This window comes from Akebia trifoliata, chromosome 4, assembly GCF_017979445.1.
Source record: "Akebia trifoliata isolate Shusen 1 chromosome 4, ASM1797944v1, whole genome shotgun sequence".
NCBI lineage: Eukaryota > Viridiplantae > Streptophyta > Magnoliopsida > Ranunculales > Lardizabalaceae > Akebia > Akebia trifoliata.
The window spans coordinates 39716407-39732062 of record NC_141378.1 but is presented as its reverse complement, the minus strand read 5'-3'; the positions used below and the strand labels follow the sequence as shown (position 1 = coordinate 39732062).

At 32.8% G+C, this 15656-nt stretch overlaps 1 protein-coding gene across 2 annotated transcripts; it reads left to right on the top strand.

Moving 5' to 3' along the window:
- Positions 1-8717: 8717 nt before the first annotated feature.
- LOC147404941 (Endosomal targeting BRO1-like domain-containing protein) lies at positions 8718-13608 on the top strand. 2 transcript variants are annotated; one of them, XM_086441062.1, is made up of 6 exons: positions 8721-8941; positions 9842-10009; positions 10113-10374; positions 10462-10628; positions 11132-11281; positions 13080-13608. In XM_086441062.1, the coding sequence occupies exons 1-6, from the start codon at positions 8900-8902 to the stop codon at positions 13425-13427; spliced, it is 1137 nt and encodes a 378-aa protein (XP_086297188.1). In that variant the 5' UTR covers positions 8721-8899; the 3' UTR covers positions 13428-13608. The 2 variants fall into 2 exon arrangements, with proteins under 2 accessions (XP_086297189.1, XP_086297188.1); XM_086441063.1 differs by lacking the exon at positions 11132-11281 and having other exon boundaries at positions 8718-8941.
- Positions 13609-15656: the final 2048 nt, after the last annotated feature.

Here is a 15656-nt window from a genome sequence, read left to right as displayed (position 1 = left end):
GAGTATGAGTTTCATCATCATCATCACTATGAAACTTTATCAATCTGGTTAATATTTCGCCATTTTTCTTCATTGTCTCAGATGAAATGTCAAGTCCTCTACCTCCACCTTTAAAATTATTATTGATCTTTGAAATGGAATGTCTTCTTTAATGATCGTCTTTTTATAAAAATCATAGACTCATATCACATGTCATTCTCATCTAGGCATTTTCTTTTCTTTCAATAAAATCGAGCAACTTGTCATCTAAATCATTTATAGGTATACTATTATTAAACGCATTCCCACTTTTAGACATTTCATGTAATCTTTTCATTGATGTTTCTTTTTTTTTATTTTTTCATTGTTTATAATTTCGATTTTATTATCATTTACTTCATCATTAATAATCAAGTCTTTTTTGGACATTTTGAACAAACCATCACTTTTCTTATTTTAAAAGATAAATGTTCTTTAAGACGTATAATGCCCTTACTCATTATCACAATAATTGCATTTTACTTTCTTTTTATTCCTCTCAAATGGAGTACCATGCTGCCAACCAATGTCATCTTTCCTAGGCATCTTATAATTTATAAACAAATATATAGATAAAATATATTGTAAAATTAATCAATATAAGTAAAATGCAACAACATAATGCCACGTATAATAAAAAATTAGAATTTCCAATACATTATTCAATAATGATATTTTATTTGGAATAATCATTTTTTAAATAAGGATTATCCATTATTATTGAAAATATTATTTCCTAACAAAATCAATTTCTCAACTAAATATGTTATTTCAATTATCAAATTAAAATATAACTCAATTAAACACTTCAAATTATAATTTTAAAAAAATTAATGAACTTTAATCCATAAAAAAATACCCTAAACCCTAAACCCTAACCCATCTCACATATTCATCTACTTCACATATCATTTTCAAAGTTAAAATCCATTAAAATAGAATACTTTTTCATATCTTAACTATTAGAAATTAAAAATTAAAATACACATTACACATAATATTAAAAAAATAAAGAAAAAAAATCTTAAGAAGAAAAAAAAGAAAAAAGATGAAACTTACTTGATTTGGAGGAAAATGAAGCAAATTCACTTCGATTTCGTCTTAAATCGAATGAAGTAAATGAAGTTTTTTCCCAAAATCTTATTTTTTAATTCACTTTGTTGATAACATAAAGTAAAATCGATTTGTGTAAAAGAATATTTGGGTGAAAGGGTTTATATCGTTAGTCTCATTTAACTCAAACTAGATTTTAAAAACCTAATCTGATACGTCTCGCAATTTTTACAATATTGTTATGTATCGTTTAACTCGGATGAGATGTCTTGTTTATCTCGCGATATGTGGACATATCAAACAGGTTTATGAGTTTGTATCGTTTAGCCTAGATACCGAGTTAACTTCGGCGATATATATCGTGTCCTAAAAACTCTACTTGAATCTCCATTATTCCTAAATTGGATCTAGAGGCATGATATATAATTCATATTATGATAATCAATATATAAACGTAAACAACAAATAAATAATTATGTCATACATGATCTTTACCCAACAAAACAAATATGTATCATCAATCATCAGCACATTCGACATAATAAATAGTAACAACATAATACTATGTTCGTAGTTACAAAAGAAAACGACAACGAAAGACTTAAGTCTAACTCTAGTTCAAGACTCATCAATACTACCTATGTTCTTCTCTTACTAACTTGGACTAATTATTTATAAAGGTATGGTATTGAGTCTCTTCGAAAAGATTATCTAGACCAGGTGTGCCTGAAATTTGTGATGTCGTAAGGGTGAGTAACAAAAAAGTTACCTTGTAAAGGAATCTTATAATTCTAAATAATAGCATCCTACATGCAGTTTAAACATTCTAAGAATTCATAAATCATGCATATTTAATATTCAACACATAATTGAAAAACAATATCATCAAATTTTGTAGGAAATTGAAATACAATTAAAGATATGAAAAATAATTGTTCATAATATAACATTAAATAATGAATACTATAATAAAGAGTTGAGGGTCATGATTGTTGTGAATATCTCAGTTAAGATACGATTATTCCAATACTTCACCTGTGTGGAACCCTACCATTAATTTCTAATTCTATAGCCAACCTCTATCATAATTTGAATAATTATTTTTTCGGTTTAGATTATGATTTTTAAAGTTAGTATCACGTCTCGTCTCTCTCAACTCCGATACCAAGTTGACTTGGATGATATGCCTCGTCTCGTTCGAGTTGTCTTGTTCAACATTGAGACAATGGTTTTTAATTATTTAAAAATTTTGAAAATTTTTAGAAATGATTCTTATTAAAAATGAAGTAAAAAATATATAAAATTAAAAAAATGTATAATATACACATCAAAATTAATTAATTAATTAAATATTTACATTATTACGTATGTTTCATTTTCATTGCATAAGTACACCAAACTTGTTTTTCAAACATAACATTTAAAGAACACCAAATTTACCATCAAAAATATCAATCAAAACACTAATTTCAATTCGATAAAATACAAATATATGATAATAAGTAGGTTCATACATGCAAAAATAATTTAAATACTAATATAATACTTAGTTTGAGTTTAGGGTAATTGGAATCAAATGCAAACATTAACTAAGAAAGACTTGTAAAAATAAAAATCATGAAAGCGAAGTATCACAATGACATGAGTTGAAATTTGTATCGATGTCTGATAGAACATGTAACCCACTCACCTACAAAAGATATTTTGAACAAAAAAATAAAATGAAAAATAATTAATTAGATATATTTGATAATAAAATAAAATCACATATACAAAATACAATAACATAAAAGTAATTTTAAATCAACGTACCGTTCTTATTCCTCGTAATGCGAATAAGATCGATAGTCTCTAGGGAAGAAAAAAGAAGTAAAAGCGTCAGTTGTGGTGTCGTTCGTGTTAGTATGACTATACTTTCTTTGTTTATAGTTTGACCTTATTTGTCCACAGTATGAATAAGAACGTCCGTACCCATATACACCAGTAGGTTGGTCATAACCATAATAAAAACTATCATGTCCAAACTCAACACCATAATTGTTGGATGCATCATTCTCATTTACATCTTTTGAAGGTATCTATATTGATCATAACCTCTATCACCACCACCATAATATTGAGTCTGAGTTTCATCATCATTACTATGAAACTCTGTCAATCTAGCCAATCTCTCACGTCTCTCATTAAATGGCCTAGCATTATGATCAGTATCTTATGTTGTAATCATGTTATCAGGTTCACAAACATCTCATGCTCTATTTTGTGTCTCTTCACCACTTCCATCATCATCATTACCACCATTCAGAGATGGAGATCTATTCGTACATCTATCGGGTTGGGTACCAATCTCCCTATCCAACTAAGACAAGTCGTTATTATCCATCAAATGATCTTTTGTCTCTCTCAACCACTGGTCTAATACGTCATCATACTCAAATATGGAATCTATATCAATAGGATTTTAATAATTATATTTTGATCTATGGTCCATTATATTGCGAGCTCATGTTATAATGTGCAAACACTAAGTTCCCTAATTTTTCTATTTTTAATTTATTACAATGACAAGTGTGTATTAAAGCAAAGGTACTCCAATTTCTTTCACAATCTGAACATGAGCAACTTGACTCAAGACTTTAATCGCTATTTTTTTTAGGTCAGGTGCATCATGATCATAATTATACCACCAATTAGCTGATAAAAAGAAAAGAAAAATGTTAAATACTTTAGTATTTGTTATTGTATAAATTATTATTATTATTTATATATTACCTAGTAAAGAAGTTTTACTCATTTTTAGTTAGAATATCACCGAACTCCCCCGTTACATTAATAAACAATTTAATCTATTTAAAATGCAAAGAATGATTCAAAAACGATAAAAAAATTTATATACTATAATTAAATTATACATATAAAAATTTTAAAATAACTTTGAATTTTTTAACAATAGTATGTATTGATACTTAGTCTATCGCCTTCCTTTGATTAATCATATCTGGTTTCAATGTTTTAATAATCATTTTCATTGCTTGAAAAAATTCATTGCTTTCCACTAAGAAGTTATCATATTAAAATTGATGATTTAAATAGTACGTTGCAATAAATGACAATATCAATTTTTTTAATATCACAATGTTAATAAAATATTAATATTTAAATTATATTAAAAATACATAATTATTACTTGTCATATGAAATCTGTTTTAAGATGATCTGATCACCTCTCTTCAATCAATTGGATATACGATTGATGATATCATATCGAATCTATTATTAATTGTTTGACTCTTCTCATGCCTTTATAAATTACAGTCATAGTGGGCTTTTTATCTTGGTCAACAATTTTCAAAAATTTAACCAAAAATTTCATGACTTTATAGACCTCTTCTACCTACTCCTCGAATTCATGTTGCATGATCAAATTTGAAACCATGCTTGCTAACTCTCCTTTCTTTATATCTCTCATAAGTCTCATTCGCAACCATTCATCACATGCAAACATGGTTTTCACAGTCGATTAATGTTAAATAAAACTTTAAAAAGTAATGTATTGCGTAGCAAACCGTATGATGCCAAGATGTAACAATTTACGTCCCTCAATAAATGTTCTTATCAAACTCATCAGTTTGTTATTATTATATATGAATCCTATTATTTGTCAATTATTTGAAATAACACGAGTAAATAATGATAATTTTCTCATATTTTCCAAAATTAGGTCGATGGTATGTGAGGCGCAAGGTGTCTAATATAGATGAAGTTTTCTTAAAATTAAATCCAAACTTGCAACCTGATATGACACTTCATTGTCTGTCACAATCTAAATAACATTATTTTCACCAATTTCATCTACTACCTTCTCCATCAATCCAAGTAAGTACTCTGATGTCTTAGTAATTGTAATTACATTAATTGATTTGTGAAATATCATATTTCTACCAGAATATACCATAAAGTTAATGATGGATATCTTATTTTTTGATATCTACCCATCACACATTACGGTATAACCATGTATTGGTCATTTCTTTTTAAGGGATCTGATATAATCTCTTAACTCATCTACTTCCACATTCAAATATTTTTCTCTAAACTTGTATGGTGTAAAACCCTTGATGCCACTCCCTGCCTTTACAATAAAATCCATCATAATCTGAAAATATAGACTCTTGGTTGCATGAAATGAGACTGAGTTGAAGAGAAAAAACTTTATAATTAATCGGCCAACCTTATTTAATAAATTTTCCCATTCTATGATCCTTTCAATTTTTTCTGTATGACTTCTTTTGACTTATATAAGTAAGGATCCAATCATTTGTTTGAAACATCATTTACATTTTTTTCTGCTCATCTCAATTCTTGTTTGACATTTTTAAATTCTCTCTTTCCCTTTTGCAATTAATGATTATCCCTAATATTGAAAATTTGGAATAATCTTCCATTTTTCTTTGTTGTCCCAGATGCAATCCCAAATCTCTTAACCTCGCCTTTAGAACTATTGGGGATCTCTAAAACTGAATGTCTTCTTGTAAAGATCGTCGACTCATATCACATGTCATTTACATCTGGGCATTTTCTTCTCTTTCAGCAAAATTGAACGATTTATCATCTTAGTTGTCTATAAGTATACTATCATCAAACTCAGTCCCACCTCATTTGTACAAAAAAAAATTTGTTGATGAAATACATGGACAATTATTGTCCATTGATATTGGAGGCAAAAAATGCCTATCATTATTAAGATTCTACCATCTGCATATTAATAGTCCAAAATCAAGACAAGTTCTTTTAAAATTAGATTTTCCTGAATTACAAATAATAAACAAAAAAATCACCTAAAAATATTTTTCAATTTTTGATAACATCATTTCATATATATATATATATATATATATATATATATATATATATATATATATATATATATATATATTTCAATTAGGTTGGTCATAACCATGTTCATCTCATTTATGTTATTTTAGAGTGTGATGGTAAAAAAAAAATATTAAAGCTAAAGAGCCTACCATGATTTTCAAGTTTATAGTACATAAATACGAACATCCCTTAATAATATATTTGAAATTAAATAATATTTTTCTATTTTAGAGTAAGTAATATTTTAATGGTAGTAGAATTTGCCCATGCCGACAGACAAAACACCTTCTTTATTGAAAAAGTGGTGGAAGAGAAGAAAGGCAATAAAGCGGGGTTTATAAAGAAATTGTTCCAAGAACAATAAAGTAAGAATCAAGATGTAATCACATGCAAAACACAAAGATTTTTATGTGACTCCCTCAAGATTGAGGTACGTCCACGAATCACATTGATTCCACTGTGAAGAGAAAATTCGCAGTTACTTATTACACCCTTGGAAAACCTAACTAAGGTTTTAGGTTTTACATAATAATAGTGAAAATTATTATAATACCATTGGAAAATTTTCTTTTGAGGGCTCCGCCCTCGAACCCCCACTTCTGAATAAGGGTATTGATCCTCTCCAACCCCTTAGCAAGCTCAACGCCAAGCTTGATCGACGTCTCCACTATGTTAAATGATGAACAATACTCTTTCCTAACTAGTACCATCAAGCTTCACAAACAATAATATGGTTGTGAGGATTCCATTCCTTTATTGCAATCTTTATAACCCCACGTAATTGTAAAATGAGTGGGCTCCATCATTCTATTTTATTATCTAGACATTATCCTTTCACAATTTGTACTTACAGTTAGAGTTGGCAATGGTTATCCAAACTTTTCAAAGGATAACCATATCTAACTCATACATGAATTTCAAGTAAGTATCCATTGGATATATATTAGTCATTAGGAGAAGGATGGAAGAACTTTAGTTTTGCATTATATACATATCTCATTATGAATTTACTATTTTAAATTGGAATAAAAAGATATTCGAGTTGGATATAACACATATTTGCATCATACCCTAAACAAATTTTGGGTAAAATAATTACAAGTAATTTTACCCGAGTTCTTAATTAGATAAAAAAATGTGCCCACCTAATGACTTTAGTCAGATGAGTTGGGTGAGTGGATATTATTCAACCCATTCCCAACCAACCCGCCCTACTCATCATTGACATGAATAATGGGTCTGGAAAAAATGGTTCTAAAATTGGGCGATTAGCTTATTCGAGTTAAAATGTGATTGATAGGGTACTATTGAGCAATCTGTCCCATGTGAATTAAACTCATCCCACACACACCACCTTATACTTTTCCACATTATTACAATTTCTATAAACATTTTTTTATTTCGTTTGAGTTTTGCACACTCACAATTAAATAGTCAAGTTTCTATCTGACTGACCCGTGCAATGGGTTACTTAGATATGAGAAAAAGTACCAAATCTCATAAACCGTTGTAAAACAGAGAGTAAAGGGGTGTTTAATATATTCTCATTTTTGAACAAAAACACTTACCTAGAATCTATAGGCGAAGAATGGTTTTCCAGAATCATTAGAAGAGAATTTTAGCATTTTCGTAAAGATTATAGTTCGCCATTGACACCCATCTCAAGGGAAGAGTGGTGGAAATTATAAACGAACCCCAAACACCCCCACACGGTTCAAGAAACAAAACCCAATTTGCTATATAAGATATAAATAAACTTTATACATGAAATAGAATATATATACTTAATCAAATTTTAGAAAGTTGCTATTTGCACCCCCCAACTTTTACTTTGACATCTCCAATTTCTTAAATTTTTAATCAAACCCTAATTAAATATTAAAATACAACATTCCAACATTACGGTTCAAGTTATTACCTCAACATTACAATGTATTTGTAACACATTTAAACAACTTCGGCAGTTGTTTACAATTAGGATTAGATTGATAAAGTCCTAAATCTAGCAAAAAAGAAATCTAAAAGAGAGAGAGTTTTTATTGACACCCAAACTTTCCCTTATTCTTGATCAGTGATTTATATTTTTCATTTTAATTGGAGTGTAACAAGTAAAAGTTGGGGTGCCAATAGAAGTTCTCACGTTTTATTAGATTGGCAGAAGGTTGATCCGGATTCGATCCATAGGTGATTGGATCAGATTCTTACCAAAATCCAAATCCTCTATTAAGATCCCAAGTTTGGGTTTTGATTTACGATATGATCCGTTGATCAGAGTATCTCAAATATTATCCAAAAATTTGAGGGATATGTCTAAAGAGAGATGCTATTGCCACACCAAATTTTACTAATTTCACACCAATTCCTATGCAAAAATAAGAAAGAATTGCACACAATTGGGGTGGCGTTGGTAAAAGTTGATGTGGCAATAACAACTCTCATTTCTAAACCACCGAAATAATTAATAGTTTGACTTGGAACTTGGAAGGTTCCACACTCACCCCCAAAGTCTTGAAATCTGTACGACTTTCATACGAAATCAAGAAGACAGAGATCCAATACGGTGTCCCTTTCCTACAATAAAGTTAAAGTGTCTATCTGGCATGTTTTTGTTGGAGATTGAAATACTTAAGCTCTTAATCAAGCCGTGCACGTAGCCCGATGCGTTTGAAGCCCAACAGAAATATGCCACGTAGACACCTAACTTTATTATAGGAACGGGACTCAATCAAGAATTGGCGGATAGCCTTAAGAGAGAAGGAAACGAGGCTGATAATTGGGGAGAGGGAGAGGGAGAGAGAGAGAGAGAGAGAGAGATTATTTAAGTAAGAAAACAATTAAGAGATTCCTCTGAGTTTATTTGAATTTTCTTCAGTCTCTTTTTTTACTTGGATAGATATAGACAGAATTTAGGGAGAATTCTTTTAGAAATTTGAAGGATTTGTTATTGAAGATGCTGCATTTCAGTGACCCTGCAAAACTAAAAACCAAGAGGGTAAGCAATCTTGTTCTGGCTTAATTATAGATTAATCTTGGGTTTTTTTTTTTTTTGGTTTGTTTATTTGGGAATTAAGTTTTGTAATAAATTATGAAATTTGTGATTCTTTAGTTGAAATCATTGCTTTTCTCATTCTATGGGTAATCTTGATTTGGTTTGTCAATTTGGGAATTTAGTTTTGTAGTAAATTATGAAATTTATGATTCTGTAGTTGTAATCAAGGTTTAAAAATCTCGTCTCGATAGAATGTTTCGATCAAGTGAAAAATTGATACCGAATTGATCCAAACATTTTCGAAACTTTGATTAAAATAATTTAATAAAAAAATGATGTTGTGATTAAGCATCCACCTTATAAAAAGATTATAATTATTTACATATAAATATATAGTAATAAATAATTACAACCCGCATTAAAAGGTTTATCTCGGTTGAGTCGACTTGGTGTCAATGGGGGCCGAGATGAGCCGGAATACCACTAAAAGGATGATATTGAATACGGATTTACCGATACATTATGATATTTTGAATTATGGTTAGAAATTAAAATTATTGTGCTTCTCATTCTATGGGTTGATTGATATAAAGGATTGTCTTTGTCATGAGTTGTGGAAAGTTGAAATTGATCTTAACTTTTTCTTCTATCCATAAATACATAGGTTCCTGTTTCTTTTGATTTTTTTTTTTTTTTTTTCATTATTTGCAAATCCCAAAGTTCTGATTGTAATAACAGATGAATTATCCTTTGAGTTGGTGTGTTAACATTGAAACCATAATCACAAACACATGGAATTAATATTTCTTGGAAATTGTTATTGTATCCGTCTAGATATTCTTTAGGGTGGATGATTTTAAGTGTCTTCGAATGCATCGATTTTACAACAATCAACCTTGACAGGTCGTATTCGAAGAAATTTACATGACACCTGATCCTGGCACACTAGAGCAGCTGAAAGAGTTAAGTTCCCGACGTAGAGTGATTGAGGAGTCCATTAATGAGAGCAGCTTTATCACAGAGGCTATTGCAAGGGAAATGTCGGGAGGGTTGACTTCTCGATATCAACAAGTAATCCTCCCTTTCATTGCCCTTGTTTATATTTCTTTTTTTTTTTTTCTTTTTGTAGCAAAATGTTTCAAGTTTTGCTTATGTTGCTAAAATGATGCTCTAGGATCTGCAAAAGCTGGAAATGTATTTGCCGTTATTGGAAAACTTAGTGTTTCATCTTGAGTTGGTTAAAAACAATCCCAAGATCGTCAGTTGGACTTCAAACCTTAATATAAGGTGGTCTAGTGCTCTCATTGCAACACCTATCATTAATCTTATGGGTTCCAAGTTCTTCCGCATTGATGATTTACACTTTGAGCTTGGGATGACCCTCTCACTTTATGGTGCAATTTTACGAGAGAGGGCCTTAGAAATTCTATCTACAGGTACTATAGCACTATTGTTCATACAATTCACATGTTATTTATACTGATATAAGATGATGTTTATGTTTTTTTCATGCATCCTTGCAGATTTAGTTGAATCTGCTACTCTTTATAGGAAGGCAGCAGGTGTTTATCAGTATTTGGCTCATGAGTTACTTCCTTCTATAGAGCCTAGATTGGTTCATGAAAGGCCACCAGAGGCTGCCTCCTCCATTTCCTCCATTATGAGTCTTATTTGTTTGGCTGAGGCACAGGTTAGTGCTTTACTTCTTTGACAATTGTGGCCTTTTAGGGTTTTGATCAAAATCATTGACTACACCATGTCGTCAAATGTCTTGTTGTCTCTTGGAAGCTATGTAAAAGTGACGTAGATGTGTGTCTGTGCCCATATGCCGTATTAGTACAAAGTGTCATACTCTCTTGACTTGACAAACTCAATATGCAAATGCACCCATTCAATTCATTTTGAAATGTAATGTAAGAAAGTGTATTTAAATTGGATAATGTTGATTAAATTTATATATCTAATACATAAATAATAGTTGAAAACAAAATGTTTAAGTAAATTAAAATTTTGTTTGAGGTGTGTTAGCATACACATAAGGCACGGTGTCAAACACAAATTCTTGGAAAAATGAAGCGTCTTTTTACATGGATACCACTTAATTTCTCTCTCTCTTTTTTTTTTTTTTTTGTGTGTGAAGCTTACCATACCATTTTGATTGAATTTGATTCCACAATTATAAAAATGGCTTAGGTTGTAACTCTAAGAAAAGCTGAAGAGAAGGGAAGCACTAGTGGTCTTTTGGCGAAATTGCACTATGGCATCAAACAATTTATTGATGAGGCCACTTGTATATTACAATCATCAATAGGGGAGTACAAACATATTTCAGCGCGATTTGTGGTATGTATACTTTCTGTGTAATCATTGAAGAAAACAATTAATTCCTCGATAAACAAGATTCGTTATTTTTTGCTTTCTTTGTAGTTTTGGAGTACTTTCCCTTTTTATCCATAATGTAAGTAGCTATTAGCCTATGATATATGAAGAAAACGATTAATTCCTCAATGAATGAGATAGCTCAAGGTGGTTTAGAAGCTGTAAAGTTTGTTTTGGAAGGCAATCAACAACATCCCCATTTTGATTAGTTGAGCATTGTAGCTTTCCTCTGATTTGTTTGGATTCAAAGAAGCTTCATATCGAATTATGGTGAAATTCCGGGAAATAACAATCCACCATTTGAATGATCTTGGGGATTGTACTTTACTAGGCTGGGTCCAACAAGTTTCTAAAAAAACATGTCATGGTTTTTCCCCCAACTTCATCCACTTGGGTCCTGTAAATTGCTAAGAAGCTACCTCTCATGACGTTCCTTTAATTTCATTGCCCCCAGTCCAACAAGTTACTAAAAACTACCTCTCACGATGTTTCTTTAACTTCACTGGGCAGGATCCATCAAGTTGCTAAAATACCACCTCTAACTTGGTTTCCTAGACTTCACCGGTCTGGGTTAAATAAATTCAGTGTTACCATGACATGTGGCACATGTGCTAAGTGTCAAGGTGTACGTAGGTTTTTGGCATGACAACCTCCAAACTTTCAATACAGTGGCATGGTTGTACATTATTAACTCGTGTTACAAGTACAATAAATCATCTAAGTAGTACATTAGTAATTTGTGGTACGTGAAGGAAACTTGGGGTTGGATAGCTTCCCAAATTTCTAGAGTACATGGTTCAGACATTTAATCTTAATTCAGTTGACAAAGAAAAAGGGAAAACTGCTTCTATCAGTAAGGCAAGTGTTCGGGGAGGAATGAAGTGTCTTAGCAAGAATGTCATGTCATGTCGGCACAGCAAAAACGTGAAAATTGGAAGTGTTGATTGAATAAGTTGGAAAATCACTTCTTATGGTGTTCTTCTTAACGTCACTTGCTTGGGGTGCTCTTTCTCAAGTCCAGCAAGTTGTCAAAATCACATTTCACTAATGCTTCTTGAATTTTGCCCCTCCTTGCATGATATTTCTTCTATTTCACTGGTATGGGCTTATTAAGTGGTAAAACCACCCTTATGATATTCCTCTAAACTTTGCTATTCTAGGTCCAAGAAGTTTCTAAAACCATCTGTCATGGTGTTCTTCTAACTAGCTGGTTCGAGTCCCTAAAACCGCCTTTCATTGTATCAAATGTTAACTGACCAACTACTCCAAATGATCGGTCTTTTGGAGTAGTTGGTTGGTTAACATGGTATCAGAGTGTTAGGTTGGTAAAGGTTACAGGTTCGATTATTTCCACCCTTAAGGGTAAGGGGGAGTGTTGAGTGTATATTTTCCTCCACTCTCAGGTGTGTAATACACCAGTTAAGCCCCATGATCCTCTTATATTCATAGTTCCCCCCCTCTCTGTCCGACAGTTTGGTCTTTTGGAGTAGTTGGTTGGTTAACATTAAACAACATCAACACTTCTCATGCATCAAAGGATCCGGTGAATACTTGCTTGCAACTACTTAGTTATTATAGTACTGGAACTGCTATCCTTCAATAAATTTAAGCCAGGCCTTCAAAGTGTTCATCTTTTTCTTTTCTTTTCTCTTCCAATGCTTTGTTTGATTGAGGGGATAGCGATCGCAATTTTTTTTTTTTGACTTTGTTTTAGTTCTCTTTTGGAGCTAAATACTTACAGATGTGGGTGTGACTTCTACAGGAATTCATATATTCTTTCAGAGCTTTGCACGAGTTGAAAAGCCGGAAGAACCTAGCGGAAGGTCTCAGGGCCGTCGACCAAGTAGGTATTGCAGCCGGAGTTCTTCACCATGCATTAGACAATGCAAAGGGAACAATTCCAGGTGATGAGTCATGGCGTGTGGTTTTTAAGCATGAGATGGATAATGTTGGTGAGATGCTCAAGAAACTTGAGTACGAAAATGAATTTGTATGGCACGAGAAGATCCCCAATAGCGATGAATTGCCGTTACTTGAAGGAAGGAAAATAGTTGGTGTTATACCTTATTATCCCCACAGATGGGAGAGAAAACTTGTTTTTAGGATTTGAAATGTAAATGGCTACTACATAGTAGTACGTCTACTGGGGGAAGGCAAAGCAGATTTTTGTTCCTCAGGTTTCCTCTATTATCTTAAGATATACAAACAAGCATCCCATCTATCTTGACTTTTGGCATTTGTATACCTCAAGCCTTCCAAGCTTCAATGATGATTTGCACAAGTTGTTTAGACTTGATTTTTGCAGCATTAGATTGTGGAATTAACTCTATATAACAGCTATGGGATGGTAGTTTCTTGCAGTTCTTGTATGGAGTTAACGGATAGTGGAGGAGAATGTGAAAGAATTTGTTCTACTCAGCAAATATGGTTGTCAGCAATCGATCTCGCCTCTGATCAAGGATCCTTTCTTGGAAAGCCACATTGACTCAAATTTGCTTTTGTTTTCACCATCTGATATGCATTTATTACTCTCAAGGAATCAATCTATTGGTGATAAATGGTTCAAAGAATGTTCCTTGGGTCATCATCTCTCTCAAGAACTTATTTTCTTTGGAACCGAGGTATCCGGTCCTCTTAGAGCACCTGACTAATCCTTAGACCACGCACACCTGGTAATTTCTGGGATAAATCCCTGAGGATGGCCCCTAAGGGGGGATTTGACCTCCGCTTTATAAGGTGTGGTATTGGCCATCTCTCCAACCCTTGGGGGTTGTATTTCTCAAGAACTGCGTGAGAAAAGGAGAAAATTCCCAAAGCTTGATCGGGTATAGGAATCAGTCTTTTGCCTAAGTTGGCAAATCAGAAGAGTGGCTCTTTCCCCCTCCATTTGGTAAGAGTAAAATGATGGTCGTTTCCAAGACACTTATTCAATTGAAATTGTGCCCTCATATCGGCCAAGTTGATTTGATGTCCAACATCAAAGCGAACAATTCCCATTATATCATGTCCAAGAGTCAATAAAAATCACCGCTCATTTGTTCGAGGGCCCTACGGTAGAGTGTGGGACTATCTTAGTTAAGGGGGGTCAAGGGGATTTGAAATTCGCTCCCGAAATACAATAGTGGTATTCTTGGTTAAGTATTGAGGAGTGGTTGGACTCGGGGTTGGGTAATGAATCAAATGCTCAGAGTCGGTGAACCAGACCAAAGCTTGGAATCAGAGATGTCTAGGGAATATCCCAAAGCTCTGTGAGTAACTAAAATTAAGGGAAAAAACAATGGAATGAGGGACCAATTTTCATTAACTCACTTCATTGGGAATTTGACTTGGGCATTGGAGAGTTTTGGTGTCGGTACACCCTGGTGCAATTTAACTCAGTTCAAGGTTACTATCAAAGGAGTTCAGATCTTGAGGAGGATTGCAGATTTGTTATATCCACAGTTGTGTAATTGTCGGTTTTGTACTTCATAGTTCAATTTGATAGGTGTATGAAAAATCTTGTGTTGGTTTTGTTTTGTCAAATGTTCCAAGCGTCTCTTATTTTTACTAGTGTTTTAGTTCTTTCTTGGTAGTTCTGTAAGTTTTGGTGTTTCGATTGTTCTCTCAAGGGTCTTTGACTGTGAAGAACCTAGTAAAAACAATTAGTGTGGCATTAGTAAAAGTTGGTCAGGTAATAGTAAATATCAAATGTTACCAGCCAACATATACAAGGGCAAGCATGGTTGCTGGTCGGGCTATGCTCAGGACTGATAGGTTTGGGAACTTCGGGCTTGGCTTCAGACCCAAGGTCAGGATAACCCACACGCACACCCACAGATAGCATTTCGATAATGATCCATAAACCAACACAACCTAACCTAATTCATCATCATCTTGATTTAATGGGTCAAAAATGAACAATTGGTACCTACGAAAAGATGACTCCAACACATTACAACTTGAGGGGCACAAGTTCACCTTATTGAAAGTTACCTTGTTGGGCCGGAGCTTGCTACTAAGCGTGTGTAGGCGCTTTTCAGCCTCCTTATTTGTAGTGGAGTTCCGTCAGGAGCGAAGACATTATATAGGCAGTGTAGTCATGTTCTGGCTTATGTGTGCAGGAGCGTCCATTTAGAGTAGACATTTTTAGAGCTGGGTATGTGTACTTCTTGGCACTTTCTTTGTTATGCCAACCTAAAAAAGAGAGGCTGAGCTTTGCTTGAAAATAGACAACTGGCACTGCCAATAGTTTGGACCATTACTCTTTTTTTTTTTTTCCTTCTTTTTTCGATAATTGAGGCGGGAGATTTGAATCCATAACCTCAAAGTTGCATAGCAATGTGTCAACCAAAACGGAGCT

Bases quoted from the DNA above. Each gene is read 5' to 3' on its own strand.
- LOC147404941 (XM_086441062.1), top strand. From the start codon at position 8,900: ATGCTGCATTTCAGTGACCCTGCAAAACTAAAAACCAAGAGG. The intron at 10,375-10,461 runs GTACTATAGCAC...GCATCCTTGCAG, and splicing joins CTTAGAAATTCTATCTACAG to ATTTAGTTGAATCTGCTACT. The intron at 10,629-11,131 runs GTTAGTGCTTTA...AAAATGGCTTAG, and splicing joins TTTGTTTGGCTGAGGCACAG to GTTGTAACTCTAAGAAAAGC.